The sequence below is a fragment of the Vicugna pacos genome, chromosome 8 (assembly GCF_048564905.1).
Source record: "Vicugna pacos chromosome 8, VicPac4, whole genome shotgun sequence".
Classification (NCBI taxonomy): domain Eukaryota; kingdom Metazoa; phylum Chordata; class Mammalia; order Artiodactyla; family Camelidae; genus Vicugna; species Vicugna pacos.
In genome coordinates, this window is record NC_132994.1 from 9,826,186 (window position 1) to 9,842,858 (window position 16,673).

At 33.2% G+C, this 16,673-nt stretch overlaps 1 protein-coding gene across 6 annotated transcripts in view; it reads left to right on the top strand.

The window, feature by feature from the left end:
• The window catches only part of SENP6 (SUMO specific peptidase 6), a 106,519-nt gene extending 90,554 nt beyond the window's left edge, over positions 1 to 15,965 (top strand). For all 6 annotated transcript variants that reach the window (XM_072965516.1, XM_072965517.1, XM_072965518.1 and 3 more), the window contains 6 exons: positions 2,636 to 3,066; positions 8,150 to 8,253; positions 9,818 to 9,906; positions 11,133 to 11,201; positions 11,339 to 11,489; positions 13,071 to 15,965. In XM_072965516.1, coding sequence (XP_072821617.1) covers positions 2,636 to 3,066; positions 8,150 to 8,253; positions 9,818 to 9,906; positions 11,133 to 11,201; positions 11,339 to 11,489; positions 13,071 to 13,280 — 1,054 coding nt within the window. In that variant the 3' untranslated portion in view covers positions 13,281 to 15,965. The remainder of the gene's footprint in view (positions 1 to 2,635; positions 3,067 to 8,149; positions 8,254 to 9,817; positions 9,907 to 11,132; positions 11,202 to 11,338; positions 11,490 to 13,070) is intronic.
• Positions 15,966 to 16,673: the final 708 nt, after the last annotated feature.

The window sequence follows — 16,673 nt, forward strand, 5'->3', positions numbered from 1 at the left end:
TCCTTGGACCCGGGGAGAACGCACACCACGGGCAACCGTGGATCGTCCCAGTAAAAGTGTGGTTGATAGAGCCTGTAACAGGATTTGGGCTTTGGTTTGGCAGTTTAGGGGGAGGTCAAAGGAAGCAGTGGTTTGTTTGAGTAAAGAAATAACATTCACTCATTTAGCAAAAAAAGAACATTTGGTGTTTTAGGGGGTTGCATTGTGACCTTATATTTGTCTCTGCTTAGATTTTGAAATGGCCTTACTTTGTCTCATTTTATCATGGTTGAATAGTAACCTTGTGTGAAGTTGATATTCTGTATGATTTTTTATGTCTAAGAAGACTGCCAGGATAGCTTCTGAATGTGCTCTTTTTTCTCACTATGAAAAACAAATTTCACTCTATGGTATAATCAAATTCTGCTTATTTAAAGTCATGCTTTAATCATAAGACCTGTGCTCACTAATTAGCCCAGCCAAAGATAGGTAGGCTAGGTTAAAACACTGGTTATGGCTGTAAAGCCCAACTCCTTCAAAGCTATATATTCAAGTCAAACATAGTGTCATAATAAAATTTAGAACTATGTTTAAAACTAATCTTTAATTTCTTCATTTTCCTCAGAATAAGGTTTCTTGACATTAATATGTCATATAACTTAACAAGTGAGCTTCCCACTAGGTTAAAGGGAGCATATACCTAGAAAGCCATTTGTCAGAAATTAATTATAAAAATTTAAATTAGAAATATAATTTGAGGCACACATAGTTTAACAACAGGGGCACATCCCTCTTTGTCACTGTATCTGATTTGGAGGGAAGCTACATTCATTGCTTTCAGTCATCTTCGTGAAAGGTAGATAATGAACAAAGGTGTTAGTAAAGTGTTCTGCAAGAGATCTATCCATTTGTAGATGGGAAGAATAGCCTCCAGATCGTGAGGGCTCTTTTTTTTTTTTTTTGAGATGTAAAGAAATATTTATATACACTGATTATGTTAGATAGGCTGCCATATATTTGTCATCTGTATTATTATTAACTTTCCTGGTTGTAATTTCTTCAAGGTAAAAGTTTATATGTTTTTTAAAATTTAAATTGTTGTCATAATTGACAGGAGCAGAAATTTAACATTTAGATCTAATCCATCTTTAAGTGAAGTTCCTTGCGTTAGCCTCGTCTCCCACGGATAGACTTAAGGTTAAGGTAGCTGCTATTAAAAGGGATCATAAAAGCAAAACCTGGCTCTTGGAGGTTGGAAGTGACCTCAAAAGCTTTCTCTTTTCAGCTAGATGCAGGAAGAATTTTTCCAAGTTTTTAGGTGAAGCAACAGAAAAATTATGGCTTATGTATATTATCATAACTGCAAAATGTTTAGAACTGTGATAGACTTTGAGAATCACTGTATTATACCATACTTAGCCAGTTTTTAAAACACGTTTTTCACATTTTAACATTTCTGAAATTGAGATATGCCTTCCAGTCAGCTGTATCTTAGAGTTGATGAAGTGAGGAAGGTGGTGTGCTGCTCTTCTCCTACCCCAGCCTGACCTAAGTCCATAGGATGCTGAGGTTGATAATTAAAAACGGAGAGTAGCATTCCTCCATCTGGTCTTTACAACACTGACAATGAAGCCAGCCTCTGTGGCCTTTCTGCTTACGCTATCTGGTGAAGAGATGTGCTGTTTCTTAGTATTACCTTGGGGGAATTTGACATTTTTCAGAAATAGAATATAGAATAACTTTTATCCATGTCAAGATAATTCATTTTTCATTCAGTAAATATCTGTTGAACACCCTAATATATGACACTGTGCTGAGCTAAATTATCTGACATGTATAGCCTGTTCATTATATCCCAGCACATAATATTGTGCCTACCAAATAGTAAGCCTTTAATAAAATTCATTAGGTTAATGAATATTAACCAATATTAGCTGTACAGCTTCTTACTCATGGCTTATACCCTACTTTTGGGAACTGTGATAATCTGAATTCGGCTATATCATGAGCACCCACTTGACAGCTGGAATCCTATTAATACTTGAAGTTTTGTTATGATTAGATTGGATGTATTATTTTAATTTAATATATTTTATTTCAATATAGCATGAGACAAAGAATTTTCAGTATTAAGAAATTCCTGCCTTATTAATAAGAAAAACACAGATGTGGTAAAAGTTTTTAAAAAGCAGTTATGTGTAATATTTAGAAAATGTTCAAAATTATAAAGTCTAATTAGACTTCTGAAGACATTTTAATCTTGAGGCTAGTTTTTTATTGTCATAAATAGGGCAAAGGAAACATAATTGGGAATGATGAATTGCAGAGATGTACTTCACATTTTGTTAAATTGCCTGAAAAACAATGAATTTCATTTTGAATGAAAATTTCATTCAAAGCAAGAAACGGTTCAAAGGATTATTTGCAAAAGTGAATGCAGACTACGTAATTCTGACAAAAATTATGTTATTTTTGAATAGACACTGTATTCTGTTAATCGATCATGTAAACAAGTGGATAATTTGAGAATTGAAAAAATTGGGCATACTTAATAAATTTGTTTACAAAAGCTTTAGGAAAAACATTTTAATATTTATTGCCAAATATAATAAACTTTTCTAATAATATATTCAGTAGTTTCATTTGTTTTTTACAGTGCACACTGGTTTTTGGCTGTTGTTTGTTTCCCTGGTTTGGAAAAACCAAAGTATGAACCTAATCCTCATTACCATGAAAACACAGTCATGCAAAAATGTTCAACTGTAGAGGACAGTTGTATTTCTTCTCCTTCAGCCAGTGAAATGGACAGTTGTTCACAAAACTCTTCTGCCAAGCCTGTAATTAAGAAGATGCTAAACAGAAAGCATTGCGTAGCTGTAATTGATTCAAATAATGAACAGGAAGAAAGTGACCCTCGTTATCGGAGAAACATAAGCAGTGTGAAATGTAGTCTGAAAAAAATAAATCATACTGCAAGTGAAAATGAAGAATCGAATAAAGGAGAATCTGCATGCCAGAAAGTTGTTGATAGGACTAAAAGTGAGAATGGCCTACAGAATGAATATTTAAGTTCTATGCACCATACAGGTATGTTTCTAAATGTTTTAAAGAATCAAAGAATTCAGAATAAGTTGGATATTTTTAGAAATAGGATTAAGATTTCAGGGTGCACTTTTTAAAAGTCAGGTTTATTGAGGTATAATTTACTTACAATAACATTCACTCATGAATATAGCTCAGTGAGCTTTGATAAATGTATACAGTCATGTAATCACTATAACAATCAAGATTTAGAACCTTTCCTTTACTCCAAAAAACTCCCTTGTGCCCCCTTGATAGTCAGTCTCCTCCTCTCACCCTTACAGAGAGTGCAGTTTTAAAATTGTAGTACAAGGTCTACATTTTCCATTTATAGGAACTTGGATTGATTTTTATTTCATGGAAATTTACTTATTCAGCATATACAGTAGATGCACAGTCTTAGATCTGTAAGGCGAATTAGTTCGATCTTCTCAGTTTACAGATGGGCAAATTGAGATCAAGTGGCAAGAGGCAGAAATTAAAGCTTTCTCCTCCAAATAGTTGTTGACATTCAAACTAAAGGTTAGTTCCTATTCCTCACTCTTATTCATGGTTTTCAATGGGAAGAAGGGCACTGATCCAACCTCTGCTTTTTTATTTCCCTTCAGTTCTGATAATTTTTTTTTCCCTTGAACCAGTTCCGTATTTCTGACCTTGTTATAGAAATCTAAGGTTTCTCTTCAGATAGGTAAATTTTATATCAAGGCAGCTACATAATTTCCACTCCAAACAAAAGTAAAATAGTCTACTTTCTAAACCCATAATATGCTGTAGTATGTACTTTCAAACTTACTGAACTATGAATAGATCTAATAAATTTTCTGTGGAGGAAAAATACTCAGTGAAGTCATAGAAGAAATTATGTGAACTTAGAAAGACCTTATCAAAAATTGTGAATTCTGAACATACTCTTGGTATGTCTGCCATCCTGTATTATTTTAGTAAGTCAGAAAGCTGTTGCTGAACCCTTATAAAATCACTTTTGTTTGTTTGAGATACTAGGTTGCATAAAGCTGACATTAGCCCTATGACTGTTGGTCTTTTTGCCCTCTAGGGGGTATAAGATAAGAGGCAGAAGGGGGAAATTTAAGAGATAAAGCAAAAAAAAGTACATCAAAAGCCAAGCAGATAAATGCAGTTGACCCTTCAATAATGTGGGGTTTAGGACTGACCGTCTAGACAGTCAAAAATCCGTGTATAATTTGACAGTTGGCCCTTGGTATCATTAAACAGTTCCACATTTGCAGATTCACATCCCTGGATTCAACCAACCTCAGATTGTGTAAATACTGTATTACATATTTTTTTTTAAAAAAATCCATATGTATGTGGAACCAGTGCAGTTCAAACCTGTGTTGTTCAAGGGTCAACTGTACCACCTTTTCTAGCTCACTTCTGAATCTATCCTCTGACAGGAAGTGAAGATAGGCAAATTAGGTAATCACCAAATTCTGATTGTAATTGTTTTCAGTTTTAGTATTTTAATACTTGAATAGAAAAAATATAAAAGAGGCAGTGAATAGCCACATTAGAGATTGATTACCATTTGGGGCACTCTGAATATTAAGCCTTCAAGGCAGCATGCACTGTCTCTCATTGCCTTTAAACCAAAGTCCTGCCCGTTAGTACATGAGAAGAGGGTGGACACCATTAGTCATAAGGGAATGTAAATCAAAACCATAAAGAGATTCATAGCCACACTTGCATGGCTAGAATCAAAAAGTCAGATACCAAAAAGTGTTGGTGAGGATGTGGGGAAATGAAAACCTTCATATATTATTAGTGGAAATGTAAAATGGTGTGGCCTGCTTTGGGAGACAAGTTTTGACAGTTCCTCAAAATGTTAAACAGAGTTACCATATAACCCAGCAGTTCCACTCCTAGATAAATACCCAAGAGAGATAAAAACATGTCCACACAAAAACTTGGGCATGAACATTTACAGCAGCATTATTCATAATAGCCAAAAGGTGGAAACAGTCCAGAAGTTCATCAGCTGATGGATAACCAAAAGGTGGTCTATCCATCTGATGGGTTATTATTAGGCCATAAAAAGAAATGAAGTAGTAATGCATGCTACAACATGGATGAAACTTGAAAACATCATGCTAAGTGAAAGTAGTCACAAAAGACCTCATATTATGTGATTCCATTTGTATGAATTTCCCAAACAGGAAAATCTAGAATAAATGGCTGCTTAGGGCTGGTGGGGGTTGGGGAGACAGGAATATGGGGAGAAGGGAGTGATAGCTGAAGGATACAGAGTTCGATGTTCGTTTTGTTTTTTGTTTTTTTTTTGAGGCTTAAAACATTTTGAAAATGTTTTAAAATTGACTCTTGTGATGGTTGCACATATATGTGTAAGTAAATCAAAAACCACTTATATACTTTAAATGGGTGAATTGTATGGTATATGAATTATATCTCCATAAGACATTTTTTAAGTTCCTTTTTGATCAATAATTTCATACAGTTTAATGTAAATTCAAGTTAAGAAATAAAGTGCATGACTTAAAACACAGCAATGGGATAAAAATAGCCTAGGACTTCTTTCATATATTCATATATACAAACCCCAGAAATTCCTATTGGCCCTCTCCTACAAGTTAATGTTCTAGTTGAGTAGTAACCAGTTAAATTTGAATAAATACCCTAACAAATCCTGATGGATACCAAAGTGAAGAATATCTGTTTTATGTAGTTTGCCCGTTGAGTATGTTTATTGTATTTATTCTTCTTTTTAAAATTATAGTTTGTGCATTTGTTTTGTTTTTAGTATGTGTGTAACTGTCTTATATCTTCCTTAAAGGAAATTAATTTACCTTTATTGTACATGATACACTGATATATTCCATTCTTTTTTAATGCTTATCTTAATTCAGTGATGATAGTGTCCCACAGTTTGAAAAATGGTTCTCTAGAATGGGTGTATATTTTTCAGGAACAAGTTCTCATATCTTTTATCAGATGTTTCCAAGGGATCAGTCACCCAAAAGTACATTAGATAAGAGTGCTCTGTAGAGGATCCTTTACTGCTTCAGGGAGGATAGTTAAGCAGATCTATCCTAGATAAAATGATGACATTAAAGTTATTACAAGGAGAGCTTGTGGAAGTTTTTGTGATTGTGATTAGTGTCTTAGTAATCAATTTCTATTTGGTCTGGGAGTATAGTTGACAGGATTTAAATGAGGCATTTTAGATAGTTTTAATACAATTTTAACCATTGAACACATACAGTCATAAATGTTGACTGTGATGTCGGAGGACATACTACAGTAAGTGGAGTTGTATCTTATCAAGCAGATTAGGTTTTTAAGGGCAACTGTAGGAAAATAATAATCTGTGTTATCAGTGCTTTCATTTGCTGTTCCTTCAGTTGAGCACCATTTGAAATAGTTGTCTTGCTATGTATGGTACATGAAAAATGTGTATGTTTAAACTCTAGAATTATGCTTGACACCTTCAGATGATCTCACTATACAAGAAGCTCAGGAACTGATTCTGATTGAGAGAGCAGCTGATTGAGTTAGTGCCTCAATTTACACCAGGGCTATCGTTTACTGAAGGAAATAATTGAAGGAATTGACTACACTATTTAAATTATTTTTCTTCCTTTTTTTCAATGCACATGTATTTTATTTGTATAAAGTTCATATTTATATGACAAAGTTTCTGTGTAATAGATAGGTATAGGTAGGAATAATTTGCTACTGAAATAACTTGATTGTAATGACTAACTGAATTACCACAGGATTTGAACAAAGTTTATTCAAATAAAGGTGTTTTAGCTTCAAAAAAGCATAAAAATATAGATTTTTGAAAAAGATAAATTGAAAAGGTTATTCTTTGCATGTCCCAGTCATGCATATATTATATACATATATTCATTTTCATATTCTTTTTCACTAAAGGTTATTACAAGATACTGAAAATAGTTCCCTGTGCTATACAGAAGTTTTTTTTTAATCTATTTTTATATACAGTGGTTAACCTTTGCATATCTCAAACTCCCAAATTTATCTCTTCCCACCTCCTTTCCCCCAGTAACCATAAAATTGTTTACTATGTCTGCATAGATTTTTATATATGTTAAATATATCTTTTCAGGGGCACGTTTTATCTTGCTGTCTTTCCATCCCATCTTGCGTATGTTAGTATTCTTAGTGCCCTTTTAATAGCTTGTACCAAAATAAGTTTTATCCTGTCCAAAACATCTTGAAGTCATGCTTTTAAAACTTGAAAATAGTGTGCTCTATAATAAAGCATGATATTTGTATATTTGGTATCATAGTCCCTGACTCAATTTTCATTATTTTCATGAAATCTTGTTTCTTCAAAATATATTATGTGATTAGCTTCTTTCAGCAAAATAATTGGTTTTTAAGGATTTAGATTCTTGAAACAAACCTTTAAAAGAATTCATTACAAATATTTCTTTTGAGTCAATTATTTTCATACTATCAGGACCTACATGGCTTCTGTTGTTTTATTTTTATTGAAAAAAATCTATTAATAAACCAAACATGAAGGAAAAATATAGACCTGGGGAACTTGTCCATAACTACTATCTTATGATGATTATTCCATCTTTATGTATTTTTAAAAATTATTTGTTCAAAAGCAGACCTGTTTTACTTAGTTTTAGTCATTTTTTAACTTCTATTATACAATTTTCCATATTTTTACAATTTTAATTTTTTAAATGTATAATAATTAATTTTATGTTCTATATTTGCTAACTGTTCTTTGTTATTGAACATTTGAGTTATTTTCAGACTATTGTAGTTACTGTTATTAAAGATATCTCTAGCATACCTAGCACAGCATTTATATATATGTATTTAAATATATATAAGTATTTAATAATATAATTGATACCCAGTTTTTAAATTTTAACAAGTTTCAGGGTCTGAGTAGAAATAGTTCTGTAAATGACATGTCAGTCCAGGTATTTGTGATATATGTGAAGACACATTTTTGTATTCATAATTAGTATAATTAATTATAAGCATTAATTTTAACATCATATACTCTTAAGTTATGTGCATGTTCTTTTTAAAAATTATATGACGTTTCTTATTGATACAGATGGCTTAAGTAAAATCAGACTAAACTATAGTGAAGAATCAGCTGAAGGTAGTAAAATGCTTGAAGATGAACTCATCGACTTCTCAGAAGATCAGGACAACCAGGTGAAAAATCTAACACTTGACCAAAAGTTCTAATATTTTATCTAATTAATAGGTTTTATTTGGAGTTTTGTAGGCAGTTCCTTCAACCAGTAACTTACGCCTTCTGGATTTGGAACTCATCTCAAAACACAAATTCAGGTTTCAGTTCAGAAGTTGCCATGATAAAAATTATTAGTGTTGTTTTATTTTTTGTTTGAGAGTTTTTCTTTGTTTTGTTTGCTATTGTGGATTAATGCACCTTAGAAAATTTTAATGTCAGATTAATTCTCCCACCCCAACCCAGCTCCCGCCCCCACCACCCCAGTCACACCCCTTCCCCTTTCTCTTTTAAAGCATTTGCAGACCATACTTTACCTTTGGACTGACTTAGGAGGCAAATGTTTACATTTTCAATTATGTAGTGAACAAGCATAGCAAAATTATATTTTTTACACTTTCTAGTGATTCTTTTTCTTTGATCTAATTTAGTGTGTATGTATCATGGCAGGAGCAGGTAATATGTAGTTAAAACTACATAGGTCAATTCTGATATTTCCTTAGAGTCACATTTGCTCTAAAAAACTTTATTAACATCAAGAATAAAGTATATTTTTGAAAATATAATTTTAGTTAAACAGGGCTTTATATTGAGAGAACAGTTTATACCATTTCTTTAACTCTGACCTTTCCTTAGTTGTTAGGATAAACTTTGAGTTTATCTAGTCGTAAAGATAACTTTGTACCATTTCTCGTTTTTACTTAATCCTCTTGTGAACAAAATACATTTTTTGTAGTGTTGGTTGGTCTACAATGTGTGGCTGTGAGATAGTTTTTGTTTAATACATACAGACCCATGTCTAGATTACATTCAGGATTTACAATGGTTACATATTATGCTCCTTTCATCATAGCAGTTATATGAACTAGTTATTCTAATTGTATATTATTATTATTGTTGTTGTTATTGTTATTCTTACTGTTGATTATTTCGTAAGGTTGCGGGAAGCTTCCCCAAAGAACAGAAAAAGTCTTGTTTGTTTTACATTCAAGATAATTTGTAGAATAAGGCACAGTATCATAAAGCCATCTTCTCTCAAGTGAAGTGGATAACTGGTTTTGTTGAGTAAAACAGTGTTTCTCAAAACCCTTTAAATGTTTTGATATGAAAAAAAATTTGTGTGAAAGAATAATAAATATGTCACTCATGCCCTGTTATGAAACAGTTGTCCTAGCCAGCAAGCTAAATTTTTGTGAAAATACCTAAAATCAGAGCCATGGTGTTTGACTGGAGAAGAATCAGTCATACTATATTTACTCTTTAAAAATTTAGATTGAGTAAATAGATGTAACAAGTTTTTTGTAGACATCTGATTGATTGTTTCTTTTCATTCAAATGCCAGTGTTGTAGCATAAGATAAATGAAATGGAGTGACATACATACATTTTCTAATGTCAGATTGCCTAAATAGAAGAAGTTGCTTTACATTTTTGTTGCAAAGATGTTTATCCTCAATAGTGCTGTTGTTAAGTTGTTAGTTATTTAGACTGTATGCTTTCAGTGCTAACAGTAGGCTGTCTTTTACAGGATGATAGCAGTGATGATGGTTTCCTTGCCGATGACAACTGCAGTTCAGAAATAGGACAGTGGCATTTAAAGCCTACCATCTGTAAACAGTAAGCATTAATCATATATCTTGCAAACTGCATGATAATTTTTATTCAGGTACCCTCTTAGAATAAAACATTAACCCCGTACTGTTTTAATTTAAACAAGTACTTAAGCAAAAGTCACAAAAGGCTTTCAGGGTCAGTGAGGAAAATTGGATCATGCCCAGTGTCCAGGGATCGAGTTGGCGAGAATGGAAATAGTTTCAGTTCTCCGTTTGCCCATTTTCCATGTGTGCGTATGCGCACAGAAAACCACTATCCCTTTTGGATATATAGTGAGTTGAAGCAGGAAAAGACAAAAAACTGTCATTTCAATTCACATCGGTAACACAGGAATTTGAGTTTACACGATTCTGTAGCTACTGTGTGAAGGCTGTGGAGTGACTCAAGGCAGTCCTAAGGGACAGGTTCCAGATGGGAACCCTGAGTGTGAGTGAGTCTATTTTGGTTCTCAGATGTACATATTTGGAGGATTTTCAGGATCTTCAGACTTCTTAGGTGATAAAATAGTACCTAGTCCTAGACTTCATCTCTTGACTCTTTGTAGGAAATGTTGGCTGAAACTCCATTAACAGCATTTGAAATGCAAACTTCATTTATAAAGGAAAAATATAAAGACCTAGAGCAGTTAAAAGATTTTTCTCCAGGTCTCATAAAATTTTAGCCAGGAAGAACCTAGATTTTTAACCATTGTAGGACTTTTTACACTACATTATACTTCCTCGCTTACTTGGGTTTACAACAAAGTTTGAAGATTGAGTGTTATTTATATTGAGTGTTCAAAAGCGGAACCTTGCCCAAAACACTGGGCTCTAAACTAATTCGTTTATGTGAAGATTACCTGTTTTGTTGTCTAAAATAGATTTTAGTTGAAAATGGATTGATTTTTCTTCTACTTTTTACCTGGTCCCCACTTTTGGTAATTTGGAGTATAGGGATGTTCAAATTTTCAGAATTGTTTTGGCTTTCTACTAAATTTTGTGATTTTTTTAGAAACTAACTATGAAATGTCAGTGAAATGTATTCATCACTTAGGTATGGTTAGATTAATATTCTATAATTCAGTATTTAATATAACCATGGATAGTTAAGTATTATTAGGTTGTTTATGCATAAAAGATTTATTTTCCTCCCAGGTTTTACTGAGGCAGGTTTTAAATTTTATGGTTAACGCACAGCTTTCTATGCTTTTTAAACATAAAGTATTAATATTCATCATTTCTACCCTGCAGACCTTGCATCCTACTGATGGACTCACTCAGAGGCCCTTCTCGGTCAAATGTTGTAAAAATTCTAAGAGAGTAAGTTAAAAGCTGTGCCTGTACTTTATTCTGGTGGGAATGAGAAACTATGTATATTTGTGTGTGTGTGTGTGTGTGTGTGTGTGTGTGTGTGTGTGTGTGTATGCATGCATATTACTGTATACCTATCATTGCAGGTATTTAGAGGTGGAATGGGAAGTTAAAAAAGGAAGCAAAAGAAGTTTTTCCAAAGATGTTATGAAAGGCTCTAATCCAAAAGTACCCCAGCAAAACAACTTCAGTGATTGTGGTGTTTACATATTGCAGTATGTAGAGAGCTTTTTTGAGGTGAGTTTCAGTTTGTTGGATCTCATTTAATAAATAATAAAATGGTGTGTTTGACCTTATGTTAGTGTAAAAAACACAACAAGCAAATAATTTGAAGAGATTGAAAACTGTCATTTTAAGAATTATTTCAGGGAGTAAAAACTCTTAAGAGTATTTTGAAGTCATAAAAAAAGACTGTATACTCCATCAAACCTAGGGCTTGTTGACCTCATTCCTTACCACTGATCAGTTATTCGTCTCCACTGCCTCTTTCCACCTTAGGAAATTTCTCCCATGATTTGGGCTATCTCTTACCCTTTTTTTCCTCCCCTTCACAGATATGTTTCTGGACAACACTTATATTCACTGTCTTCCTTTCCACAAATCTCACTTGCTTCTTAGATCTGCCTTAACCCTCACCCTTATGTTGAAATTGTTCCTGACTCCCAGCTCCATTTGACAGTGTTGATCATTCCTTCCTCATAACACTCTCTTCCTTTGACTTCTGAGATGCAGTACGAGGCATACGTCTCGGACATTCTTGACAGTTATCTCAACTGCTTCTTCCTCATCTGCCATCCATTGTGCCAGAAGTCCTATGAATTCTATCACTTAATGTCAGATATATTCAGTTCTTTACCCCTGCTACTACTTTCTAAGTCCAGGTTCTAGTGTCACTGTTCCAAACTGCTGCACCAACATCTAACTAGGCCTTTTGAGTTGTATTTTTCAATTCTTTTCCCAGGACCCAGATCGAATCAGGTCACCTCTCTTCTTTAAATCTTATAGTGGTTTTCTGTTGCCCTTGAGTTAAGACCAGGATCCTTCATGTAGCCTGCATGGTCTAACTACTGTCCAAGCTTCTAGCCTCATTTCTACCATTCTTACTGTTTAGTGTTCTACGTAGCAGCCACCTGAATGTCATTCAGCTTCCCATACTGTGTCATGTTCTCTCTTGCCTCCAGGCCTTGATACATATTTTCTTACCTGGAATACTCTTCCCTATTGCTTCCATCATTCCGTATTTGGCCAACTTCATTCTTCAGGTCTTAGCACAAACATCACTTCTTCTTGGAATTGTGTTCAGCCCTCAGATATGTATTCCCATAGGACTGTCTGCTTCCCGTGTCTTAATACTTGTCATAGTCATTGTTTTAATTGTTGAGTTGTCTGTCTGTCTACACTGGGGTCAGCAGACCTTTTTCTAATGGGCCAGGCAGTAAATATTTTAGGCTTTATAGCCACACAGTCTCTACTCTTAGTTCTGCTATTATGGCATTTGAAAGCATCCACAGACAGCATGTAAATGAGTTAGTGACTGTGCTCCAGTAAGGCTTTATTTATAAAAACAGGCAGTAGGCAGAATTTGGCCTGCTAGCTGTAGTTTGCTGACCCCTGATCTAGACTCTAAGGTCTGAAAGTAGAAACTGCCTTGCATCTCCAGTGCCTAGCACAGTGCCTGGCACGTGATAATGAGTAAGATGAGTAAATACTTATTAAATGTTATTGATTTTATTCATTTTAACTCTGGAATGCTTTTGTGATTGAAACTAAAATATTATTATAATTTTCTAATGTACATTCAATATTTTTATTTCCAAGAATCCAATTCTTAGTTTTGAACTACCTATGAATTTGGCAAACTGGTTTCCTCCTCCAAGAATGAGAACAAAAAGAGAAGAAATACGAAACATAATTCTGAAGCTGCAGGAAGATCAGAGCAAAGAGAAGAAGAAGCATAAGGACACTTACTCAACAGAAACGTCTTTAGGCGAGGGAACAGAACAATATGTCAATAGCATCTCAGATTGACCACTTCTGATGCTTGTCAGTATTGCCTTCAGAGACTGAGTGACTTTCAACTTTGGGTATAGACAGTAAAGAACTGAAGTGCTCTCTACTCAGAGTGATTTGGAAATGTTAATGCTTGTATAAATGTCACATAATTAATTTCCAATGGAGTATGTATTAAGTAAAAGTCTGTAAATATGTTAATGAGGCCAATTTTTCCAGCATTTATAATTATTTTTTTCACTTGTTAGGAAGCTTTTGTTATGTATTTTCTGTTAATAGTACTTAAAACTGCAACTTCTAAATACAAAATAAATAAAAAGAAAATATTTATAGGAGGAAATGATTAATTTGATATTCTTTAGTGAAATTGTATTCAATCTTCAGTGGGTATGATATATTTCATGGGAATATTCGAGTAGCAATGATAGTCTTTTGACCTTTGCATTTGTTCTAAAATAACTTGAAATATGAAACTAAGATTAAATCAAAGGCATTTTGAATAAGAAAGACATCTTCATATGCTTGTGTAGCAGAAAAAAAATAACAGCTTTTTAATTCATACACTCCATTGTGCTTAGAGAACTGGGCCCCCAAATGTAATAAATATTTATAATTTTATTCAAATATTTAAGGAGTATTTAGAGCAATTCAAAGAAAAATAACTGAATTATACTACTAAATAATAACTATACTTTATACATTATTGTCAAGTACATTTCTGAAGATGTCAAAGGCTCAGGTTAAAACTATTTTGGTAAGTACAGCTTCAGTTTCAAATATCCCATGTTACCTTTCCCTATTATAGCTTAAAGTATCTACAACCTGTGTGATATAGTTAACTGAGAAACATTTTTAACCTGTGAACACAGGAATTTAAATAGGAATTTACTATTTTTTGTAATGACTTTTGCTATTTTTTCATTGCTTATTTTGTTCTTGTTATTTTGATAAACAAATTATCAGATTTTTTGCGCCTGAGTTTTTTAGTGTAAATTATTTTTACAAGTGAAAGTAGTCTTTAGTCAGTTGCATAATACAGAAAAAAAATCTCCTACCTTGAATTCCCCTTTAAAATATTAAAATGTGATGGTTTTGATGACAAATTTGGAACTCATGTAGGAATATTGCACATATCTGCCAAAACTATTATTTTCAAATGAAATGTTACACATTTCTTTCGAATTAACTTTGAGACTTGAAATTATATATTTTAAAAATCTTTTTTTGTTGTTAAATAATTTAAAGTGCACATATAAAAAACATATTTGAAAATAAACAGAAGACCATTTTAAATATAATTATGTTTTAATCTTGCCATTTCTGGCATTGCAACCAACATTTTAGGCTATTTTCCTGGATTTAATAAAGTCCATGGATGTGTTTGGCGTGGATTGGAGGTGTTGTTAACAACAACCAAAAAAAAAAAACATATTTAGACACACTCATTAAGGAAAACATTAAAATGTAAGCTTAAGGAATATCACCATTAGTGGTATTGATTATGGATTTGTTACTTTGAACCATCTTTTTTTATTTATAACTTACATTATTTCTTTTTTAGGAATACCCTAGAGCTCTTAACTCAGGTATGAAAAACACAAGACTTTAGTTTTATTTTTTACTGAATATGGACCAAAAAAAAATGGAATTTTTTTTAAAACCTGATAGCAGAAAACAAAATCAGCATATTTAAATTTTTTTACTGTACTGTATTTTATCAGAAGTTGAAAGTACTGAAAAAAACTACTCTAAAATGCTTACTTGTTTTTGTTTTAATTTCTATTGGTTACATTTTGCACTCTCAATTTTCTATAAGATAAAAAGATAACCTGTCCCTTGGGCCAATTCAGTCAGTCACGTTTTGACATGAGAAATATAGATATGTCTGTCAACAGTCTAGAGACAGAATATCCAGCTATTTGATCATATTTCTCCCACCCCATGTAAAATTCTTTTTTTTAAAGTTATGCTGATGACTTTGCAATACATATTTGAATCTTTGGAGACTGCCAGTGTGAGCTCCAAAATCAGACTTGAGAATCTCTGGTGTATATGCACATTTACTTGACAGTTGTGTTCTCTGGTACTTCTATACGTAGTTTGAAGTAGGTATCAACCTTTTAAATGTATTATGAGTACTTAGAAGTTGTGAAACAGAATTTTAAAGTTTAGAGGTTTGTTACTAGGTGCTGACACTGCATGACGCGTATCTGGTGTCTTAACTCATTAGATAGATCTGCTGTATTTGTTTTCTTGTTGGATAGAATAACAGTTAATCATTTTTAGAGGAGTTTTAGATTACTTGCCATGAAATTTGTATGTGTCTTAGCTCTTGCTAGTTTAGGAACAAAGGTGGTATTCAGCTGGTCCTTTTCCTTTGATGTTGCTAAGACAGCTGAAAACTTAATGATATTATTTCAAGTTCACATAAACCTAGGTCAAGCATAGTAACCTGTGCCTAAACTATTAGTCAATTAAATGTAGGAGGTTTTATTTGAAAGGAAGAAATAATTATCTAAATTATATATTGTTTCAAGTTAACAAAATGAATTCCATATTTTTTCTTTAAAGAAAACTATGATCTCTGAAGACTGTAAGATAAAAAGAATAACAGTTTTAATTTCCCAGAAATTAAAAAAAAATTGTACTTAAAGTCTCAGACAATTCACTGAATAGGAATAATAAAGAATATATTTTAATATATTACATATGGTCAAGAGTTGGTGGAGTAAAACTACTGGGATATAGCAACAGAAGGGATAACTCGGTTAGAAGAAACAACCCTTAAGGGAGGAGGGTAGTGCGGGGCTGTGTATCTAGAAGAGGAACAGATAAAAAGGTTGCTCTGTAGATTGCATTCAGGACATAAGGAGGAGGGAGAGATTATGTGGGGAGGATACGTCAGACTGTCTAGCCAAGTGAACCTGAATGGATAGTGAACCAGTAAGACCACAGAACTCACAGAGGCAAGACCAGACTGTATTAGGGAATGTCATCCACTAAAGAATGTTCTAGAACAGTCAGCAAGACTTTCTGGTACACTTGTCGTTTTCCTACTCCCAGGAAGAAGAAGAAAGGTTACGAAAACTGCTCTTGTAAACTTAAATTTAACCATAGAGGAAGAATTGATCAAGTGGAAGAAATGTGTACTTTGAGGGAAAATAATCTTACCATCTAAGTTCTGATAAGCCAGATCAAGGAATAATGGTAGAGTGCCCTAAACTGCTGTTAGGAGAATCAGAGTGCAGTGTACTCAGAGGAAAATACATAGACCCTTGGCCTGAAAGAGAAAGAAAAAGACTTGAAAGCTTGGAGGTCTTTACTGTCTTTATCACAGACAACAGTTACGTTGTACTTACTGCAAACGATTACAGTGAGGAGCATATTATCCAAACCAAGGATTTTCTAGAA